This window comes from Rhea americana, unplaced genomic scaffold (genome assembly GCF_003343005.1).
Source record: "Rhea americana isolate MKP2758 unplaced genomic scaffold, rheAme1 scaffold_84, whole genome shotgun sequence".
NCBI lineage: Eukaryota > Metazoa > Chordata > Aves > Rheiformes > Rheidae > Rhea > Rhea americana.
The window spans coordinates 1901949-1926216 of NW_028187023.1; the positions used below are offsets into that span (position 1 = coordinate 1901949).

A 24268-nucleotide genomic window follows, 5' to 3' on the forward strand; every position below is an offset into this window, starting at 1 on the left:
GGAGCTGCGCGGGCCGGGCCCGGAGCCGCTGCCGGTTCTGCCCGGGGCCGGGCCGGGCGGTGGCCAGGGTCCCGCGYGGGCGGGGAGGGTGGCGGTGATGGGCGCCGGTGAACCCGGCTGGTACTTGAGTGAACTCGGAACGTGCCGGTTGAGAAGCGCCTCTGTCGCGTCTGCTCCGCAGCCTCCCTTAGCGCTGGAGTGGCGGAGGCGAGAAGCGAGCTCTCCCAGTCCGGGTCAGGTGGCTGCTGCAGTTTGTCCTGCAGGGCCGACAGCGGTTTCTGTAGATCCTTAGCGACTTTTTTTTTTTTTTTTTTTTTTTTTTTTTTCCCTTCCTTATTCACCTACCTGGCCTTGGGTGGTGGTGTGCTTCAGATGCGGACTGGGCACCAGGGGGGCTCCATGGTCATCCATTTCAGTCCCTTCAGTGACAAAATCGATTTCCAGGACTTTTTGCTCTGCTGGAGTCGTAYGTGAGGCGTGTGCAGAGCCAGTTACCTCTAGAGCCCGAGTATATGATTATCATGCAATAAATGCTTATCAGTGTAGCTAATGTTTTGAAGGACACTAAACTCTTCARGAATTTGGGCTTCCTCCCCTGTCTGAAGAGAGTATTGTAGAGGGGGCAGTTCTTGTGTCTCTGAAAGTTTTATCGATTCCATACTCTTTAAATTTCTCCTTTTTTGTTTGGCCTTTAATTCTGACTAAATAAATCCTAGGACTAGTCCCTAATGCTTTGTGTGAAACTATACATAAGTATTTTAACATATATAATTTAAGAAAACWCATGTACTTCAGGTTGTTCTGTTACATTTGAGTAGCCAAATACAGAACTGAATAATATCTGCTATGGTTTTGGTCACTGAAATGGAATGACAGGAAAAAGTGGGCAAATACAAATATTGAAGTTTATGTTATTTTTAAGGAGAGAGGAATCACTGTCATAGTATATCAGGTTACTGTTTGGTACATAAAATAGTTCCAGGGCTTCTATGAATTAATTGGATATTATTTAAGTGGGAATCTCAAAACAATGAATAAAATATGCTTTAGTAACTTTGAATTTGCCACAACACTTGCTACCTTGTTCCCATGTGATTTTTTTGTACGTTTTTAGAATAAAATAATATTTACACCCTAGTTCTCATCAGACCATAGCTCTGGTCTTCATATGCTTAGCTTTGGCCTCTACATTCTTTTATGCTATTGGCTAAATTAAAGAGCTTTATATTATGAGCATGCTTTTTATTCTTTTACTGTGCTTTTTAAAATGTATATATAAGTACTTYTGAATAGTTACACAGGAGATTAAGTGGGGTCGGCTAGTTAGACCATCTTGAGTCTTGCATGCTAAGGTGTATTTCCAGCCCTTCAGTCTTTCTGGTGCCTGCTTTGAGTCCTTCCTGTTCTTTTAACACCTGTCCTAAATAGGTGGCCACCAGAACTGAGCATTGTGTTTTAGCAGTAGATGTTCTAGGGCTAAATGCTTACTGTGAATACTCTGCTTTCCTTATTTAGGCATTGAAAGATAACTTGCTTTCTTTCCAGTGCCATACAGCACGAGGAGTTCCTGTTCAGCTCATCACTAAGTAATTTCCATCTTTCTCGTTTCCTAGGGTAGAAACCTCCATCCTATAAATATTGCTGACTACTTCTGTTCTTATCAGTGTAATCTCATACATGGTCAAGTATGAGGTGATACAATTTAACATAACTGCTTTATGAGCTGTAATACAATTTAATGTGACAAACTTCCTATATGTACCATCTTCCCTGTTCTTTAGCAAGGGACGAGTGTAACTGTATAGTAGTGTTTCAAGCCTCTTTCAAACTGCTTTTGTTTGCCCCACAGATAGGGGAATATGGCTGCTAAGAAACTGAGAAGAGCAAGGTTGTCTCAGGAGCTGTGTGAAAGGCTGAGTCGCCATCAGATCACTACCTGTCAGGTGAAAGGGTGGTTTTATGTTTTGTTTCATGTACTATTTACTTTGTTTTTAAATATAATGTACATGGAGCTTTATTTTATAGAAAGTAAGGGGCACTTCAGGCTCTTTCTGGCCTGCTGCCTTCTAAAAACAGAATTTTAAAGCAATAGATGGCTGACCAAAGCATTTAAATGTGTGTACTACCTTTTCTTCTTCTAAATCTTAAAGTGCCTTATTTTAGCAGAGGCCTGCAGTTGCTACTTYTATGGAGTAGGACATTCATTTATAAGCACCCCACAAAAATATATCTATATTACTTGTCCAGTGTATGAAGAACATAATCGTTAGAAGTGACATTGGTGCTTTCTTATTTTCTGGGCTCAGGTCAGAGTTCTGAGTGTGGGGTGTTCTGTCTGTTGTGGGTTGATGAGGAATAAATTCCGAAATCTTTTTCATGAACTCTTGCCTAAGGAGATCCAAGAGGCTCTGTGTTGTTCAGTAGTATGCATACTAAATAAAGGATCTAGCCCTGAGTTTGCTGCCTAGAAGATACAGTGTAATCTGAATGTTTTTCAGGTGGGTAGAGACTCTTGAGGGCAAAGAGGTGTTGTCTCATTGCTGTTATCTCAGGCAGTTCTTAAATGTTTGATCCCTTGACTCCCATGTTTTTTAAAATATGAATAAAACTGCTTTTACTTTAACCTTACTGATATCAGARAAAGGCAGGAGGAGTATATCATAGCATTGAATAACATGGCACAGTTGTAAATCTGGTATATGTAACATATGGTAGTTGTGTGCAAATTGCATCATGTTAGTCCTCRGCCTTGATGTCTAGGTTGAGTTGTCTGATCTGTTTTATTATCTTTCAGGACTTCTTATGTCTTTCACTCTTGGACCTAATGAAAGTGACAGGGCAGAGCTACAGTAATGTGCGGAAGCTTCTCTSTAAAGTCAGCCTAGCTTGTGCTCCCAAAATGCAGACAGTAAGTAAGCTTGTATTGATTCTGTTTTTAATGCAGTGGCTGAGAGAAAGCTAAATAATGTGACTTTCTTTTTACCTTGGGGAAAATGGCACGTTTGTTACATCTCAGTTTGATTTGCACAATATTTTTATGCAATGACTTTTATGAGGTGTTAGAACCTAAAGAGGTTGTTTAGGCTTGCAGAATTGGTTAGGAGCACCATAGGGAAGTATGGCATTGTGTTTTGCAGTTCAGCATATATAAGAATTACTTCTCTTCTGAACCCTGCAACTAAAAGAACAGTTGATTGCTACAAGCAAAGAAGGAGAATTTCAATATAAATTGGCTTTTAGACACAGAATTGGTGATAAAAGTGAAGTGATCCTGAAAATACTGTATTTTGTTTGGAATTTTTTCATCCACGTAAATGAGCGTGTAACATGGCTTAGGATGTAGCTAGTCTAATTGAGGAAGAAAACAGATGTTAGCTGCAATGTAAATGGCTGAATTTTGTTTTAATATCCTGTTAGAATAGAGGAGATAGAAGGTTTTGACCTGTATCAGTACATGGAGTAGAACAGGAAATTTGGTATTAGAGCTCTCTAGGACCTAGCTCAGCAAAAAGCTAACAAAACCCAATAGCTAGAACTTAAATAATAATAATAATAATATATTTTTTTAATTCCTTGAAATGGGAAATTATAAGAAATTCTGTAGGAGCTAGTATGATTTTCCGTGGGAAAAGACTTCCTAGGGATGTGGTAAATATTCACTCTCTTGGATTTCTGATTTAAAGATTGTTTTTTTTTCCCTCCTTGAAAAATCCTCTGATTCAATCATAATATTGTGGATTAAATACTGAAAACACAGGGTAAAATTTTAGAGCATGTGTTATGCAGAAAAGCAGAACTAGATAGTTGTCTTTTTACATGGTACAGGGATTAAGTTCTGTCATAGGTTAAACAAAAATTGTTAAAATGAAAAATGTTACAAATCTGTCTTCATCACTATATATATTCATTCTTCAAATGAATCTCAGCCTGAACTCAGATCACCTTTGAGCAAAGTAAAATTCATTGGTTTTGTTTTAGCCTGTTTTTTTGCCCTGAAAGCTATTTTTTGTATATTTCTCCATAATATTGAACTGAAGAAAAGAGATCTGAATGGTTTTTGAATATTACTCTAACAGAGTACCCTCTATAACATAGGGGAAAACTGTGGCATAAAAAAGGAGTATGCTTCTTTTTATGATAGTTCTGCCAACTATCTTAGCCTGCTGGTAGAACTGGCTGGAAGTTTGTCTGATAAACTTCGTCGAAAAAAGCTCAGGTGTTGGCCCCACAATTTATAGATTAAAACATCTAAGATTAGCAGATTTTTGTTTTGACAAGTCCATTGGAAGTAATTTCACAGTACACCATATTCACAGTGGACTGTCTTAAGGCTGGGGAATGCATTGGGATAAATCTGACATACGTGTTTTCAGGGATGGGGAAATCAGACTTCCAGGAACAGTCAGTCATGTCAGGCTATGGCAGTATGTTATACCAGGGTTTTGAGGCTCTGTGGTGTTGGGGCAGGAGTCTGAAGCTTCTAGGAAATCTTCAGCTGTAATGGGAGCAACAACCTTTAGATCTTAGGTTATTTTTTTTTTAAATCAAACTTCTCATGTTCAGCGGTTAATTTAAGGAGTGTGTTGATTTTAGCAAGTGTTTGCAAGGTCCAAGGAAGATAGTTTCTTTTGAAAACATCATGTTTTGATGTTTCTGGATCAGTGTTTCCATTTTATTTCTTCTTTGGTTTAGATTGATTCCTCAAATTAAAATAACTCCTGTGAACTAGAATGCTGATCTTGAGACAGTTCTAGTCAGTAGAGGAACTTGGAATTTAACTCTTCCGTTGGTTCTGTACCTGTGTCCTTAACCAGCCTTCCTCACAAAAATAAAAAATTCTGAATTGCTACAGGATTTGCCCAGATCTTGTTCAAAGACTTGGGAATCTTTGACAAACCTTTTCTTGAACCTAGATAGTTTTGAATTGCTAATAAACATTGACAAGGTACTTCTTGGTTTTATGTTTCACTGTGAATGTTTTGCATACTAACTATGTATATAGTATTTCCTCGTTTTACGATTGTAGTTCTATGGGTTAAAAGCAAGCTGTGCTGAATGGAAACAGAGAAAACCTTTGAAACATCATTGTAAAATGCTTATTTTCATTTAATATTGTGGCGCAGAAGAATTCCAAAGATAGGAGTATAAAATTTTGATATGGATACAACAAACTTAAATTTACTCTATGAGCTGTAAATGGGATGTAAACGTGAGGAAGGGTGATGGGGAAAGAAAGGAATGTTGCTGAAGATCGGAACTGTATGCTTATTGGCAAGTGCTATGTTGTTCCAGGAGAAGGAAACTAAAYGCGAGAAGTTCACTATTTCAAGGTGTTTAATAAGAATCTCCTCCTTTCTGACTTGATTTTTCTTCCCTCTTTTGTAGGCTTATGAAATGAAAGTGAGGAGGGCTGTCAACCCCTCCTCAGCCTTCTTATCCACCAGCTTGCATGGTTTGGATAAAGTCTTGCATGGTGGAGTGCCCTGTGGATCCCTCACAGAGGTAACTTACTCGGGGTATTTTATGGCAGTCACACATCACACCTAGAACTTGCAAATCACAGCCAGATTGGACTCCATTGTGCCCATTTTTTTTTAAAATAGAAAAAAGTGTTGGATGAAAAGTGTTTTTTTAATTAGTAGAAGCTCCATTTTTGTATGTTTCTGCGGTGTGGCATGTAAGTGAGAAAATGAAGGAATTAAGAAATTTGGTGACCACATTTTCCTTCAGAAAAATGAAAATTCTGCCAGAAACTGAAATAGTAAATGCCACACACTTGTTTCACTTGAGAACATGCTGTTTTCTGAATTTTACAGTGAGGAATATAGAAGTGTAAAATGTCTACAGTGTGGTTAAGTGGTCAGAGCAGAAGGTGCTGAATCAGGAGTCTGTCCGTGTTCTGACACTGAGTCACTCTGACTCTATCAAGCCATTAATTTTCATAGAGGTACGATCAGGACATGGCGCACATAGGCACAAAAATGATGGTACACAATTTTCAGTTTTTATGTAAATAATTTAGACAATAATTCTGTAAGTATTATTTTAAATAATGATATGTAATTAATGCTTAGGTTATAATTTATTACAACACTACAAATTGCTAGTAGAACTCAGTCTTTTGCTCCCTGGCTTTTGGATGCAACGTTACTTTTTTGCCTGGGATTTTCCTTTTAAAACAAGAGAGCACTTTATCTTCTAGTATTTGACAACTCTGACTTCACAGAAATTGATAGTAACTTGTGCAGTTTCTAAAACCTGGAAAGAAGATTTAGCTAAATGTTCAGAGGAGTCATTGAGTATTACAAAAATATGAAGATGCAGCCTCTGGCTTAGGAAGTTGCTGAGCCACAAACTGCTGGAGAAGCATATTTTGGAGGGAGTATGTGTGCTCTTTTCTTATTTCATTCCCTAGTGCTGTGTTGTAAGCCTACATTAGATACAGAATCCTGAGCGAGGCGGACATTGGTTTTATGCACTGTAGTCATACATACATTTTTATAGTAAAGTTCTTCTAAACTCAGCTATGCACTTGAAATGAGTGGAAAAATACATATTATGTCTCATATGTTCTGAATTTAGACAAATTGAAACCATTTTTCCTTGAACACTTTAACAGCTGTCACCAAGTGCTTTTTGTCAACTTTCCATGGTAGAGGGGAATAACTGAGAAGTTACAAAAACCTTACTACGAAGAAAATATTTTTTTCTCCTCCCTATGGTCAAAATATATTTTTTTTGATCTCAAAGAAATAATCTGTGAAATACAATAGTGACTTAAAACAGGTTAGTATTTAAATGACACTGAGTTTAAACTGTAATAGTTCCTGTGATGCCTATCTCTTACGTAATGAGGGGTTATTACCCCTCTTTTGACTAAATCCTAAGGATAGCTATTATTCAGCTATCAATGCAGACTCCTTGGCATGTTCTTGCCTGAATACCAGGTGGAATGGCTCTGGGACATGGAAAAATTTTAAGTTTGCTGATTATTGTGCTCATGGCCTTGTTGTGGTGTGAGATCTGACAAAAAATGGCATGCTGGGGGTTTTACTGGAGTTAGCTAAACATTGACTTTAAAGTTTTTTTATTGAGAGGAATGTCTGCAAACAGTTGGTCTCAAAACATGGATGTCAGACATTTTTCCTCAGATGGTACAGCTTAATGCTTATCAATGAATAAGTAAAATGTTTAATTTTCCAGTGCTATGTATTTTGCTTCCTTCTTAGCTTTGTTAATCATCACAATACTTATTCTTTTTAATTTTTACTGGTCTTTTTAGATATCAGAATATGTGGGAGACTATAACTAAAGTCTGTTTTAAGAATGATCATGTTCCATATATATCAATGTATTTAAAACTAATTGAGGGAAATTAATATATTTGAAATCAGTTCAACTTTTACTTGATTGTAAATGGAGAGCTCTCAGTTATGATARTCTTTGGACTTTAAGTCTTTCTCTGAAAGACTTTATTTTAACATTTTTTATTTTAACATTTTTTTGATTAGAAATGCAGAGACTTGCCCAATGTAGGTTTCTTAAATGCTTGATGCACTAAAAGATTGAAATATTGAAGTCTGTACGAGACATCTAGTGGATCAGGYTAGAACTGCAAGTGTTAGGTCCTTCCACAAGTAGCTTGGTCTTGGTTGCACTGTCATACCAGTTGAAATTGCATTATGCATCAGTATTGTCAGTCAGAAATATTTTAAAGATAACTATGTAGACTCCAGAAAATAGAAGACTAAATTAGAGCTAGCGGCTAAGAAAAGTAAATGTTGCTTTTGATTTGCCTTTTAGGTGTTGAATCTGGAAAGAGATTAGGCCATGTATTTGAGTTCCTCAACAAGTGTAAGGGCAGAGAACAATTAACTATGCAGAAAATGATTTTCCTATTTAAAGCCTTGTTCTGGAGTGATGTGATTAAGAGGACTTTTGCAAGAGTCATGAGATCTGAAGTAGTCTCAAAAGTTGGCAGCAATGCAAGTGTTCTTCAGTGTGATTGTTGATGAAATTTTAGTTAAAAGCTATCAAGTGTCTGTTGCTGCTGCTTTGAGGCTGCATTGTAGCTTGCAAACACTCTCAGATCCTGTTCTTTTTTGGATTCAAGTGATTCTGGAACTTAAAATCATTCTAAATTGCTCCTTTATAACTTACTGGAGCACAGCTGACCAACAGATTGTTCTTTGGTATTTTTGTTATTAGGCAGATATTCCAAGTCTGTGAGAAATTCTCTTCAAAACTATGTTGTTTGGAGCATTTATTTCCTGACTGATGTGGCTAAATCATCTCCTTCCTGTTACTTTACCCAGCAGTGAGGGTGGTTGGAAACTTGGAATTCAAATACGTGAACCACAGGGTAAAGAGTTCTGATGGTATCTTCTACAGCCAAATCTGCTTGCTTTTTGAGTGCCAGGGGAATTTGATTTGCCTTATACTGTCTCAGACCATTTTTTCTCAAACCACTGTTAGGGTTTAGGTTGGAAATTAAATCAGCTGAAATTTTGTGGTCAGATGTCAGAACTTCTGGCCAACTCCTCTGAGCGAAAGCTAAAGTAATGAGTTTGTGAATATTGAAGAGATTAATCCTTTGGGTAGCTGAAGAAGAATTAGTTCCTTGTGACTTTATCCAAACTCTACAGATGTGCCAGGAAAAATAATATATAGCTTATTGAAAAATAAAAGTATATTTTATTAGGCAGAGATAAATTAAAAACTGTTGTAGTCCTGACATTTCTGTCTGTGGACTCTTGATTTTAAAAGCAAATTTAGAGCAAGACAAACTCAGCAAACTTTTTGCAGACATTGAGTTTATATTACATTAGAGGCACTTCAACCTTTTTTTCCATCTAAGTTTATGTTCAAAATTTTTGCTGAACTCGCAGTAGCCATAATAAGATGATACCTTTTTCTAAAATTGTTCACTGTGGATTATTTCTAATGCCATTTTAATATCTATTAAATGAATGCTGATAAAAAGTGAGATATTGTTGTCTTTGGGAAGGGAAGTTTTCTCCTACTTCATTAGATTACTTTCTTGTACTAGCTATTATTGCAAGATTCTGTCCCTCTCTGATATGATGCAGATCTCCCTAGACATGTTTATGGCACCTCTACTGAATTAACTCATGAATTAAATCATCAACCACTGAAATAAATGTTGCTGATTTTCAATGCACCTCCCAGGCAGTGCTCAAACCTCAAAGGTTTTTGAGGTTTCTTCACAGTTGTCCAAACACTTCAATTTAACAACTGGATTGATGACCTCCCCTCATTCATTTCAAGTTGACTTGTTAAGCAGAAACAGCTGGTGAGATTCATTGGCTATCACAGTCTGAAAAATACGTATTGTCTCTGCAATTTTAATATATGTTTTGTGCTCACATGAAGATGTGTCAGCTGTTGTTCATGAGATATTTTATAAACTAGATAYAACAGATGGGGTACTTGCATAAATATGGCTAATTCCTGATCAGTAGTTCAAGTTCACTAAATCCAACATGTGCTTCTAAACAAAAACCATCACATATGTCCCTTATATCAAAGCTTCAAGTGAGTTGGCTGATACGGCTTGAGTTTTTGGCCTTTTTTWAAAACAAAAGTGATTAGTGGGATTTCTAACTGGGGAGTGTAGCAGTAGCTAATGCTGTCCCACAATGTTCCTCTGTAAGCTTTGTGTTTTAATCATGTTGCTGCTTAAAATGACAGCATACCAGTATTGTAGTTTCTTGAGGTGAAGCAATGTTTGAACTTAGAACCAAACTATCGTACACTCTGGCTCAAAAATCAGTTTGATTTTTGGCTGTCTGCCATTTGTTAGTGTTTTTTTTTTAAATTTCAATGAATTTACCTCTGAATTTAATTCTGCTTTGACAGTGCATGGCATTTTGAAGAGCTGGTTTTTCTTTGTAGTGTAATTTTCCTGGACAAGCTTTCATTTATGTTGCATTATTATTTAGTCCCTGCTAGGGTCAAAATGGATCAATAGCTCTCTGCAATTAGTGCATTAAGTCATTTCAGCTCTGTATTCACTGTTTTTCAGCCCTCTTACTGTTAAAAGTATGTCCTCATCTCCCTTCCCAGAAGCAGTGACAGTGTGATATTGTATTTTTTTAAAAAAAGGATAGTACCAATGGATGTGTGGTTATTTGAACAGAGTCCAACATTTGCAATCTCTGTAAGGTCTACTGTAGATTAAGAATGGTCTACTGCTGTCTCCAGTAGATGAATCTTGTACTCAGAGGCTAGGGATCTCATCAGACTGTGTGGTTTTTTTGATCATTGTGGTTTTGCTCTTGGATCAAAATCATACTGGAACCATTTCACACAAGTTGAGTGCATTCTATTTGAATACTGCCTAGCCACAGGAGGCTTTGAGTAAGTGCAGGTGAAAGCTGAAAATTGGTGTGCTTACCTGGCTTGTTAAATGGTGTGTGTTTGTTTGAAATATGGCAATAGGGAGTTAACATCAATGACGAAACACATGTTGCATAGAGAATGATTTCAGTGAAGTATTACAAGCTAATATCTACCATGTCCTGTTACTTTATAGCAAGAGTATTAAAGAAGTTTTATCTGAGGCAGATAAAATCTGATTATTCAGATTACAGATTCAGACTTCACAGGACATAAGCATTTATACTTGTGATTTCCAAGTGGGAGCTGATTGTAACCAAGGCAGTAATGATACCTCATCATTGATTTAGCTCTGTTAAGCTATTAGCTTTTGACTAGTTTCAAGGAGATACCATCTCTAATGGCCATTGATATAAAGTGAATATCACCTGTAAACGTTTTAGTTCTTCTGTAGTTTATAAGGTAGCACAAGGAAGGAGACAGAATCGTTGGAGTGTGGCTCTAGGGAAGATCTTGTAAATGGGGAGGGGAATAGAGCACCTCAAAGATGAGATATAAGAAAGTGGAGGAAGGAGGATGGTGAAGAAAGAAATATGAAGTACAAGCGTAGTGCTGCTTCTGAAGAGGAATTATTTTTCAGCAGTGAAGAATTTGACTACAAGGGTGAAATGAATGTGACATCCTTATGCTAGTAATTTCTTTTTCTAGATAACTAGTCCACCAGGTTGTGGCAAAACTCAATTTTGTGTTATGATGAGCGTTCTGGCTACATTACCTGTAAGCATGGGAGGACTGGATGGGGCTGTTATATACATTGACACAGAGTCTGCGTTCAGTGCTGAAAGGTAAGATGCATAATTCTAAAATACATGCTTTCAACTTCTGTAGCACCCTTTGTCTTGGAGCCTTCAAATATATTTTGAGCATTAATTAAGCTTTTCCAAAATAGTTACCTATGGTAGTTTTTAAGCATTCTACTGATATATGCAGTTATTCCATATATGGTAAAACTCACTGAGTAGAAGGATCTGTATGATACTGCAGATTCCAGTTATGATATGACAGCTGGATAACACTCTATTTATAAATAGTCTTAACAGTCCTGTACCTAAACTCTATCTTTGTACTTTAGTTTGTGAAATTAGCAAGGATGTTTTTGAGAATGTGAAGGTTTAACATTTTGGGTACAAAGGAAATGCAAATTGTTCTCTAATCAGTAGGACTAACATAGCCTGTTTTCCTCAGATTGCTGTATTACACCTATTGGGTGCCCCCTCCCTTTCCTCTGCACCTCTGATTTCCTTCTGCAATAACCTCATTGCCCTTCTACATTGTTGGAGGCCCTGCAGCATAATATTCCATTCCCTCTAATATTTCTGCTTCATCTAATATCTCTTGCTTTGCCCACATAACAGGAGTTGCTCATCTGTGCACTTACTATGTCTTCTAACCATTGAATAGACAGGAGACAGTATGTGCTAAATTTGGTTGAGAGTACAGATGTATGCATGTTGGTTACCACTGAGTGTAGCAAGAGTGACTGCAGGGTTCTAGGGATGAAAGTCAGGCCCAGTGGCCCAGGTGGTGATCTCCTAGATTCTGTTGAGAAAGACTTGGGGAAAGCTGATAAATCCTGTGGATTGATACATGGTTGTGCAGCTGGTGAGATTCACTTTGAGGACTTGTTCACGTGACAAAGCAGAGTGAGAACATCTTTGCCAACAGATCAGTCAGCCTAATAAGGAGAGTTTTAAACTAGGAATTGCAGAGGAGGTAGCAGTGGACAGGATTTGGAAGCAAAGGTTATGGGGTGACAGGAACAAGAAACTTTAGAAGTGATAAAACAGGGTGAAAAGGCATGCGAAGGAGAAGAAAGTGATTGGGAGCCGTCATCCTGGATTTACCAAGGGTAAATCATGCCTAASCAACTTCTTTGCCTTCTGTGATAAAATGACTAGGTTTGTCAGTGGGGGGGATTTCACTTGCCTTGACTTTAGSAAGGCTTTCAACACAGTCTCCCACAGTATCCAGGTTAGGGTGATGTGGTCTGAATGGGTAGACAGCTAGATAGGGGAAAACTTGGTTGGGCTCAGAGAGTAGTGGTTAGTGAGTCATACTCTACCTGAAGTTACAAGTAGGGTACCTGGGGGGAGTCTGTTCTGGGACCTGTCCTGTTTCACATCTTTATCAATGGCCTGAAGGGAGGTGTAGTGCATTGTTACTAATTTTTCAGTTGATATCAAATTGTAGGGGGGAACTGTCCATAGGCAGCGATGCCATTCAAAGGGATTTGGACAGATTGGAGGAACATGCCAACAGAAACTTTGTAACATTCAACAAGAACAAATGCAGATTCCTGCACACAGAAAGGAAGAACCTCTTGCAACAACGCATGCTGGGATGACTGACTGAGGAGGAGCTCTGCTGGAAAGGATTTGTGGGTTTTGACAGGCATCAAGCTGTACATGAGCTAGCAGTATGTCCTGGCAGCAAAGGCCAACAGCTTCCTGGGCCGAGTTCACAGGAGCAGAGCTAGCAGAGTGAGAGAAGTGATTATCCCCCTCTACTTGCTACTCATTAGACATCTAGATGCTGTGTCTAATTTTGGGCCTCCAGTATGAGGAAGACATGACAAACTGGAGTGAGTTAAGTGAAGGGCCACCAAGATGGCTGGAGGCTAGAGCACTTGCCCCATGAGGAGAGGCTGACGAATTTGGGCTTGTTCAGCCTGGAGAAGACACAGCTTTGGGGGGTCATAATGACAGGAGGAGGTCATCAAAAAGACATCACAGTAGTACATGGCAGGTTGACAACGGGCATAAATTGAAGTGAGTGGTTCCAAATGGCTATAAAGMGAAGATTTTTCACATAAGGACAATCAAGTGCTGGAGCAGATTGCTCAGAAAGATTGTGCTACCTCCCATCACTGGAGGTRTTCAGAAGCTGACTAGATAAAGCCCTAAGTAATCTGGTCAGAACTCATAACTTACCCTGCATTAAGCAGGGTGTTAGATCTCCTGAGCTCCCTTCTAATCTGACTTTTCCTGTGATTCTATAGTCCTATGTTATTGATAGTTTGCAGTTAAAAGATATTTTTCTTCTGTTTTTAAGACAAATATTCCTGGGCTTTCTGATAGAAAGTTAAGAATCTCCCTATAGTCTTAGGGCTGAGAGAAATGCATGCTTAATTGTAATTGTCATCTAGTATGTAATGCAGTGCTATGTCAAAAAAGATACTGCATAAACCTGACTAATTTCTTCTTTTGATCGCAGATGTTTCCTTTTTTTGTTATTTTGCCTAGATAGGCTTAGTTCAGGGCAGGGAGCTTTTTGTTTCTACAAGCTTTGATGCTCTGTTACTTATTCTCTAACATGACATTTTAGTTCAGTCTAATAGCAATGCTGAGAAGAGGGTTTAGAATTGAGGCTGATCTCCTAAGCTATGCCACTGTTTGCTATATATTGTATATATTTTTCTGATACGCAGTAGAAGAGCTGTAACAGTGCAGAGGGTATCAACTGTTCAGCTTCCTCAGCTTGTGGACACCAGAACAGGTAGATAGACTATGGATGATAATCCTGGGAATCAAAATATTGTCATTGGTTTTGTAGCAGTTCTATTCAGATCTAGCCAGCTGTTAACTGAAAACGTATCAAACCTGTTCAGAAAGTCTGAAAGTAATTTTGTCTGCTTTTTAGCTGTTTTTATTGCTTATGAAAAGCACTGGATACAAAATTCCGTAAACCAGTGCTGAGAACATTAAGGGATTTTTCACCTYGCGGCCTCTGTCCTGATTACAGAGAACATCACTTAAGTTCTGTGCAGTACTTGGGTTCCTCATGACAAGTAGGATTTAGATCTTAAAGAACTCTGAACCTGCATGGTGCTATGCAAATAGTGCTGGAATCTTAGCAAGGTTTCAGTAATCAGGTCATTTTAAGCCAATTTATGTAATGGAGTTCTTTGATATGCTCATTGGAAGCATATTGAAATTGCATTTCATGCAGACAACTGAATAACTTAGATTACTTACCACATGCAGAATCCAAAATGGGCTGCATCGTTTATTATGCAAAGGCAGAGCCAAGATTCTGACCCTGCAATTTCTTCAGGGCAAGTTTGGATGTAATGAATAGTATATGTTAAGGAATGAGATAGAGGCTGTTATAATGAAATATCTTACTTGGGATAGGCATATGAACATTCAAGCTTGGTGTTTCTATTTTTAAACCAAAGAAAAGTGATTCATGTTTTTGGTTTTAATAAAAGGGCTTAAATAAAAAGGATTAAGATCACCACTAAGTTGAGTATGCAGATACCATCCACTAGAAGTCACTCTTCCCAAGCTGATGATTATGGGATGCTTTAAGATGCTTAAAATAAAAGTATTTTCTATTTCTGTTCCTAAAAATAAAATCTATATTATGAAAAATATTTACTGTGCTCAAGTTTGTATGTATAAGTTTCTGAAGTTAAATTCTTGGATTTGTATTTACTGACCTAGAAAAAATATTGCCCTCTGTTCAGAGGTGTGGAACTCCTTTCCACTGACTTCAGGAGAATTTGCAGGCAGTCAGTAAGATGTGTGTCATTTAGTGTCCTCAGTGATTTTATATACACAGGTTCATTGAAAATACTGGGCTCTTATCAGTAAATTAAGTTTTACCTCTGCTTGAGTTTTTTTTTTTTTTTYCCAAAGACTATTTTCTGAATATAAGAATAGGGGACAATAAAGGATAGATATCCAACCTCCTTTGACTCTTTTTGGTGTTAATCACCAGTTGTTTGATAGAGTTACTCTACAGTGGTAATAAACAGTGATATGTTTAACAGTTGTAACTCAAGATTTTGAAGGATCATGAATTTGCTAATAAGATAATGGAGGATATTCAGGCAAGAAATCACTTACTCAAATCTATCAGTAAAGCTGCCACTTGAACTGTCTAGTTATATCATTAATCACATCAATTGTACCTCTCCTATCTGATGGAATGGATGGTCTCTCATAGCCACCTGGCAGCTAGCCTTAGGTAGCCTTAGTTGCTTTTTGAGACTTGCTATGTTCCATAAAACACTTTAAGATTTCTCTAAATCCTTTTTACAGAGAGATAACTCGTACAATGAAAATAGTCTCAGTGCAAACATCTCCCATCTAAATGATTTTGCTTTTGTTTTTGAGGAGACATCTGTGAAAAGATTTTCACCTTGGTAAATGTTTTTTCCGTGCCTACTTTTATAAGTATTTACAATTGAATTGGACTCTCTTCTTTGCAGTCCTGCTTCCATGTTGGCTGGATCTTGTCACAGAGGTTTGTTAGCAGTTTGTTTTCAAAATTCTATGGTGACATAAAGCCTACTTCATGATCTCAAAGCAAGATAAAGGTAGAAGGGAAGATGATTTAGGTTAGAAAGTATGTTTGTGTAAATGAAAGAATTAGTTAAATATTATAATTAGAATAATTGGCAATTGTGTAAAACCTCTCGTGCAAAACTCTAAAAGAACTTTGCATTCAGTAACTGTAAACCTTGCGGCTTCCTTCTACTAGAGAAGTGCTGTTTCTTTGTACATATGGCATATTACATCTTTCAAGTTTATCATTGATTCTAGCATCACTGGGAAGAGAACCTAAATGTTCTAACTTACATTATTTTGGTCTGACCTTCACCTTTGAAAAAGATTTCCATTATTACTTGATGTCTACTTATCCTTCAGAGYTTTACTTTTGTATTGTGAATCCTTGATGCCTTATTATTACCCTACATGCCTGTTTCTTTTTTAGTGTTTTGTCTTTTGTTTTTTGATAGGTTGGTTGAGATAGCAGGAAACAGATTCCCTGCTTATTTTGACTCAGATGAAAAGCTTTTTTCCATGACCCGTAGCATTTACCTGTATCGAGAGCTGACCTGTGACAGTGTACTGAAAAGGTATTCTTCTAGAGTTCAAAAAGAGAGACCATTTTGACTGTCATCTATAACAATATTGGCTCAATTCCAAAGTTTTATGAAGAATAATTAATTTCTTTGAGGCCTTTTCATGTTGATATTGAAATGGTCCCTGACAAAGTAAAATTGGTACGAAAAGACTGACATTGTGCTTTATTTGTTTATGAACTGATTTTTCATTTCATTGTGTGTGACCCCTGCACTTCATGTTTTATAATAAACAATTTCTGGTAGACAACTTCCGTATGATCTGACTTTTGTAGGCCTTTAAAAGAGGAGTGTTCATCTGACAGGAGCTTGACCTGATCTGTCTTGATTTCTGTGGAGACACTACAGTATAAGAATTAAATTTACCATGAAATGGAAAGGAGTTACTGCTCCTCCAGAGCAGGAAGATGAAACTTCTCCAGCAGTGGGAGGGAGGAACTGTTCTGCACTCATAAGTCTGAAGACTGTTGCTGGCAGCCTTATATGATTGTGTTGCTACTTTATGTTAATTTGTGAATACACATTGACATGCAAATTAATTTATATGTAAGCATCTTTGAGCATTCTATACTTGTAACAGGATACCAGTTCCTCCTCCTTTGCAATTTTATCAGAAAAGAAGAGCTATTAGGATGTTATCAACAGATTAGGTTTGACATACTGTGTTTGAAGTATGTAGAAAGGTACTTGACTTTCTGCATATATAGATGCCAAAGATTCTGCTGTTGGCAATGGGTTGCTGCTACTGTGAGCAAAAAAGCACAGTTTGTCTACTTAACTTCCTCTCTGTGCCATTCAGGSGCTGTACAGCATAGTATTGTTAACTGCAGATGCTTCCAAACCCTTCTTTCAGAGGGGTCCTGCCCTGGGTTATGTGGCCGTTTGCAATCTGAGATTCCTTTCCAGATCTCTTTAAAGCATTCAGATAYTGTCAGAGTGGTATTGGGGAGGGGGGGAGTGACTTGCTTATTAAAATATACCTTTTATTTAAACAAATTCAGGATTGTAAAACACAATGTGTGACTAAYGTTACTTTTTTATAGGATTAAGTCTTTGGAAGAAGAAATTATTTCAAAGAAGGTTAAACTCATTGTGATYGACTCTGTTGCTTCAGTTGTCAGAAAGGAGTTTGATACAAAACTCCAAGGCAACCTGACAGAGAGGAGTAACTTTTTGACTAGAGGAGCATCACTGTTGAAGTATTTGGCAGAGGAGTTCTCAATACCAGTAAGTTCTTCCTCCTTTTTTTAAGTTTCTGACTTACAATATTGGGTAATAAACTGAGAGAAGAATGAAAATATGAAGATGATGAAAAACAGATGAAGCTCCTAGCAGGGCTTTTCAAGTAGGTATGAGCTGGAAAATGTGTTGGGAGTGAAGGAACTGTAACAGCTCTGGTCATTTTTATTGTTTTTTTCTTAAATATTTATTTTTGACCTCAAAGAAGAATTTATAAGATTCTTTATACAGYTGTTTTTCAGTGCTCTTATTTATTTTTCTCTTAAATCTCATATTTTGTGTTGCCACAATTTAATGTAGTCTACCCTGATGGTTCTTTCTAATGCAGTGCTTCAGTCCTTTCCCTGCTCTGCCTAGGTGAAGATCTCTTTCAGCCTCTGTCACTTTTATTTGAATCTATAGAGTCTGAACAGGCCTTATGCTCTGTAGGAATCTACATTCTTTTGTGACTGATAATGTATGCCAGCTAATGTGGAAAAGAAGCTCACCAAATCCTTGTCTTTGGATTTGCCTATAAAATATGAAGGAAGAATCTATTATATCACAGACTATATCCCCCTTAGTCCAGGGACCAAGTGAAAAGGATAAAAAGGTTATTACAAGATGTAAGCTCTATAAAACTAGATGGGGAGGGGGAATAGCTTCCTTCATGATACAATCATCAAGGAATCAGAAACAGAAGTCAAAAGATSTCATTGAGACTCAAGTGTTGGAAATATTTTGTAGTATAGGTAAGATACTTATCACTGCAGTATAAGAGAAACTGTGGCAAGAACTTGGGTTGGACTGGTGAGGTCTCTTTCCTCTGTCTCTTCAGAGGTTGCAGTAGCTGTCATGCCAGAAAGACATAGCAGAGGTGTAGAACTGAGTTTAAGAGGAACAGATTTCTTTCTACTGTGTAATATGTTAGGATCTTTGGAGGAAAATATACCCTGCAAAAGTACCTTTAAAGTTCAGGTATAAAATAGTGTCCTAAATTAGTGTACCTGGTAGTATTTATAGGGCAAAAAAATAAGCCAGGAAAACTGTTTGCAAGAAAGTAGATGCACTGGCACTGATAYTTTGAGAAAATCTGATGCTGCTCTCTGGAAACAGAGAGCTTTTTATTTGAAGATATTATTTTCTTCTTCTCTCTTTCTTCCACCCCTGTTTCCCTCCACCCTGCCTTCATTAAAATGATGAAACTGAGCTGATTTGGAGACTCTGACAGTCCAGGCTGCTGCCCTGCTTGCAGTCACAGGAACAGTGTTGATATTAACAAAGCTCTTAAAGTTGGACAGAGGCAAGTAGCATAAGCTTACAATCCTAATTCATCTATATAAGAACAAAAACAAAGCAAGAGCATTTAAATGCTTCCATTATGTTAAAGCTAATGTGTTCCCTCTGAGGCATTCGTGGTACCTTACGTGCTGTTTCTGCTTGTTTCCTATTGTAAACACTTGGTTAAGGAGTTTTGGACTTTTGGCCAAGAATTTGTTTGGGGCTGCAGCTCTGTCTTTTTGATCCAAGAAATACCTTAACTCTTGAATAAAGTCTTTAAAAAGCTGTGTAATTATTTGTAAATATACAGATTGAAAACTTATATATTTTTAAAGCGCCTGTTGATTAGGTTTTATATCTGTTTATTCAATGGAAATCCAACTATATTTTCATTTGAAGCTGAAACAGACAGCAGTTTGAGTACAAATCAAACACAAGCCCGTTATTTTTGAAATTCAGTGAAGATGCAAAGCTATATGAAAAGCTTACATTACATTAATAGATTTTTGAGTATGCTGTACTTGAGAGCATTTGGATCTGAATGTTCTGTTACAATATGTGTTGATAGACTGCTTCTACATCTTTAAGCAGCAATAATCAGTCCTATGTGTCTAGTTTCCTGACATAATTAGTATTCTTGAAAGGAATAGAAAACAATACCTTTTGAATTTTCATTCTTCTTCTTTGCCATATTAATAATTTGTTTTTGTTCAGTGAGTAGTATTCAGTTAAAACAGACTAAAATAGTCTTTTTAGACTAAAATAGACTAAAGCAGTTTTCACATTAATTGAAAGAGAAATAATGTCTCTGAAGAGCTAAAACTAAAATTGAATATAGAATAAAACCAGTATCGCTAATAGTGTTCTTGAGATGTAACTAATAAAAATTAATATTTATAGATTTTGGTCTTCTAGTTACAACCGGCTCATAATATGCTTGAAACTGGCTAGACCTCCCCCTTGGAAAAGCACTTTAAAAGTGGCAGTTGCAAAAGCAAACTGCAGTGAAACATTCTTTTACATATCAAATTGATACCAAAGATGAAACTTTGTAAATACCTGATGTTAATCAAATTACAGCACTGGCTGTCTGTCCATTATGCTRTTATCTGGGTTGTGTCCTTAGATCTGTGAAGAGAACTTTTGTTATTTATGATAAGCAACCTGGCTATCATTGCTACTGTCAAATATACTGTTGTATTTTTTTTAATTGCTCTTTTCCAGAATATTAAATACCTTAGGAGGAGAGGTTTCTTCCTCTCATTTGTGATTTGTAGTGCAAATGAAAGAGAAACTTGGACTATTTTCTAATGCTTTTTTTTGTTGTGCTCTAAAAGTTAATGATGATCCAGAAGCTCACAATTTCCACAGATAGGTTTTTTCCTTTGATTCCAAGTGTTCTATTTAAAAACTAAAAATTCACTTTGTGTTGATTTGCAGTTAAAGTCATCTAGTCAGTTTTCCTTTCTCACTCTCAGTTCTCACATTTCTCACCTCAGTGCTTCACACTGAAGCATTCTACCCTATAAACCTTGTACCTAAATGCTGGTTTTCATATTCTTTGAAAAGCCAAGTGTTTAGCTTGAGTCATATTTTTAGACTTAACCTTTTCTTCTCAAAAGCAATTTACATGCAATAATTGCTTGACATCTGCAGTGCCTCTTCTGCTATTTTTGGTAAAGTATACCTAATTGTATCATCTCAACTTCCTGCAGTAATGTGTCTCAAAAGGTTGAAGTGTTTCTGTTGGCCAAGAGAGTGTCTTCAAACTGGACTCCAATAATTTGCTCTTGCTTTATAAGCAAGTATTTTCATTTGGTCTCATCTTTGGTTCTGCTTTATTGTGTTTCCAWATAGGTGGGTGGTTGTCAGTTCCTCTGTGTCTTCGTTTTCTCAATTCTCATACCTGAAAATATGAGTGTCTGGAGATATAAACAAATTCCAAAGTGGAATATTTCTGAAGAAAAGCTATTTCAGTGCCATTTACCTTGGAACTGTTAACAAATGTGTAGAAAGTTTGGGGGAAATTAGATAGTTGGTTTGCTGTTACAGTTACTGATCACTGTGTGTTGATTTTCCAAAACTGTGGAGCTGCATTAGRCTTAGATTCATTTGGCCATTTGTCAGTTTTTGGTCTGTCATCTGCTGTTATGCAAACTTTGTTTTTATAGAAATTGTCATTAGAATTATTTTTGCAAGTTTTTAAAACCTAGAATARGAGAAACTTTTTCTTTGCTTCCAAAACTTCGAATACTGATTTAATTTTGAAGTTTTCTAAAATGAGAAATTTCTTGTAGAATACGTCATGTAGAAACATGTATTTGTTTAATGAGGAGCTGACCTTACCGGGAGAAAACATTTTTCTGGAACGGAAGTATCAGAATTTTACTACCCATGTTTAAGCCAGTTTCCATTGGTGAGAATTCAGTGGGAAGTAGGAACCCTTTTCTGGTGAGCTGCTGAAACTTATGGAARGTGTCTTGTCACTGAACTTTTTAGTATGTCTTCTGTTTATGTACATATGTGAATTCGAATACCCCTCCCCAGCTGGTAGTAGAAGAACATTTTTATTTCTTCTGCTGAGTCGTACTGAATCTGCTGCAATGGTCGTTAGCAGCCACCTGATTGCTGTGCAAGAGGTTTACCTGACCATGTAATCCTCCTTGCAATGTGGGGCATTTTATGGCTTATTTCTTTCTTTAAATTTTCATGCAAATAGCTTCAATTTTTTTTGTTTTTTCAAAAAAAATTATTTTCTTAAGCCTCACATAAGAGTACAGCATGAAAGTTAAAGCAGTTTGTGATTATTTCCTTAGAAGAGCCAGAATAGTGTTTCTGAAACTGCAGATTTTTTTAATAGAATTCACCTGCTTCTTGAAGAGGCTAACTGGAGTTGTCCTTCCATGAACTCAGGAGAATGAAAAGATGTCAGTGCTTTAGACTCACCATATTTTGAAATTTATCTTTCAAGGCATAAATGATTTTATTAATGTAGATTTTGCAGAATTTGCTGACTTTTATTATTCTGTATGAACTAAGGAGACATTTAATAGTCCTAACTTTGTTTGGACCCATGTAAAAGTCTTTTATTTGTTTTCTAAATSAGCAAAATTATTATCAAAAGCAATATTCTAGTGAAAATAATTCCTGTTGTTATCTTTAAGACACCTCACTCTTGTTGCTCCAAAATTCAACTCTATGCTTCCAGTGTGAACTGGTAGTGTCCTCACTAAATAGTGAACTGAGCAACATTAGAAAATTGTGTTCATACTTAGGTATATTGAATACTTAGGTGTATTGGTATTTTTTAATTATTGGTTTGAAATATATTCTTTTTTTTTAGTGTAAAGAGGAATACCTAACCTTATTCAGTGTGCTTGTTCAGTTTGAATAACAAATAGATTATGAAACTAGTAAAACATTTTTATTAATAATCTTTTCTTCCATATTCTACTACTTAGCAGTATTTTCATGCATGTAACAGACGCTATTGCTTTGTTCTTTTATCAAATTTTCTAGTATTACCCTTTGTTTTATTACAAAGGCCTACTTAAAGTGCCAGAATCTCATGTATACATGATTGCTGCTGTTTGTGAAGAGCATTTTGGCATGAATTTTAATTTGAATTATTGTTTAATCAGGAAAACAAAACAGTTGAAATTATAGAGTGGAATTGTTTCCTAACTAAGACTTCATAAAGTCAGTTTTTGTTGTTGGCAGATTGTTTATGTTTAAATTATCCCTATACTCCATGATGTTGAGCTAAAAAGTAAAGTAAAAGGGAATTAGTGTAACTGCTAAGTGTTGTTACAATGGCAAAGTGAGATGATTTTATCTTTTTCATGGCTGTTAAAAATTATTCTCAGAAGGTATAACTTTGTTTCAGTTGAAAATGACTGTTTAAAATATAGTTATRAATTGCTTCAGTACTGCTGCCATCTGTATACTACTTTTATGTGTGTCTGGAGGATATGCATTTCTACAGTTTATGGCCTGCCACAGTGTTCCTTTTGGACTATCTGTACTCATAAAATGTTTAATATTGTCGAGAAAAAGAAATGAAAAATGCTAGAGTAGTGTTTCCTGTTTTCATGTGGTGTTGAAGTATAGAAAAGGAGGTAGTTTAAAGTTATATGATACTGGAATTTCATTTTCTTTTGGTTTTTAAAGTATCCCCTCCATTGCTTTTTCCATTTTACTATGTAAGCGACCTTGCCAAAAAGTTCCATTCTGCCCAACTGCACATATGAAATCATATAGAAGGAAGGTGCCAGTAGTAAGGTATAGGAGAAGGAGTTGAGGGAATTGAGGTTTTATTTCCAGATTTGTTTTTTATCTACTATATTATTTGGGACAATGGAGGTCACAGTCCTTCCCTGATGTCTGCCTTAATTTGAATTTGTGAAAGACTTGATTCAAAATAAAATTAGCAGTTTCTTATGTCTTTTAACCCTCATTTTTGTTACACTTTGAGTTCCCTTCAGCTCGTTTACATCTTCTTGAAAGTGAAGTTCCCCAAACCGGACACCATTATACAGGTGGAGAAGGATCACTTCTCATGCCTTGCAGGGCATGGTTTTGTTTATTCATCATGATACACTGTTTGCTTCCTGTGAAACAGCCTGATGTTGTTTACTTGCCATTCAGTCAAACCCTGTGTTGAGTCTGCCAAGTTGTTCCTTAGCTAGTTGCTGCTCCCTCATCTGTTGTTTTTTCCTCACAGCTTTTCTGATTTGTCGACATGTTTCTGAATTCTAATCTTATACTCTGGTGTGCTTGCTGCCTCCTTGTTGCTCTCCTCTTTTTGCAAGGAAACTAATCATTCTCTCTACTCCAGCTTGCTTGTTTAACTATTGGATAGAACTAGACCTCAAGGAAACCCTTACTGAACATAATAGTGCAGATTTTACTGGTAGCTGCTGTGTATGGTTTTTCAATAAACTTTGCATCTATGCTGTGATAGTTTCATCAAGGCTATATTTCTGTAGTTTTAAGGTAGTTACACGTGATGGTGTATTACTGAAGTCAGAATATAGTCGGTGCTATAGAAAACCACAAAAATTGTATTTAGAGGGCTTCTGTGCCCTTTATTCAGAGTTCAGGATTTGGCAAGCTGTGCTATTTTGACTGTCTGAAAGATTGCCAGAACTTTTAAACCAATAATATTTTTGTGGCTTCAGCAAAGTAGGTATATTTTCCATTCTTTCTGCACGTTTCCTGAGTCTGGTGGAGATTCTCAAGGAGCATTTCTGTATTTGTATAATGCACGAGAGGGATTTTAGTTTCTAGACTTGATAGCAATACAAGTAGTAATTGACCAGATTAGAAGTTGTTGGGAAAAACTTCCCTGTATGAGTTCAGTATAGATTAGTTAGTGTTTTGGTTTCCAGATTCTMCAGAGTTTGTTTGCTTTAAGGAATAAATAGAGCCTGTTCTGCAGGTGTTGCTTTTAATTAATATTGTACCAGGCCACTGAGT

The 24268-nt window shown here is 36.7% G+C and overlaps 1 protein-coding gene across 2 annotated transcripts in view; it reads left to right on the top strand.

Moving 5' to 3' along the window:
* Window positions 1–74: 74 nt before the first annotated feature.
* The window catches only part of RAD51B (RAD51 paralog B), a 396827-nt gene continuing 372633 nt past the window's right edge, over window positions 75–24268 (top strand). The window contains exons 1-7 of one of the 2 annotated variants that reach the window (XM_085323359.1): window positions 75–280; window positions 1850–1943; window positions 2795–2908; window positions 5386–5502; window positions 11068–11204; window positions 16166–16285; window positions 17335–17518. In XM_085323359.1, coding sequence (XP_085179485.1) covers window positions 1860–1943; window positions 2795–2908; window positions 5386–5502; window positions 11068–11204; window positions 16166–16285; window positions 17335–17518 — 756 coding nt within the window. In that variant the 5' untranslated portion in view covers window positions 75–280; window positions 1850–1859. The remainder of the gene's footprint in view (window positions 281–1849; window positions 1944–2794; window positions 2909–5385; window positions 5503–11067; window positions 11205–16165; window positions 16286–17334; window positions 17519–24268) is intronic. The other variant, XM_085323360.1, reaches the window with a different exon arrangement.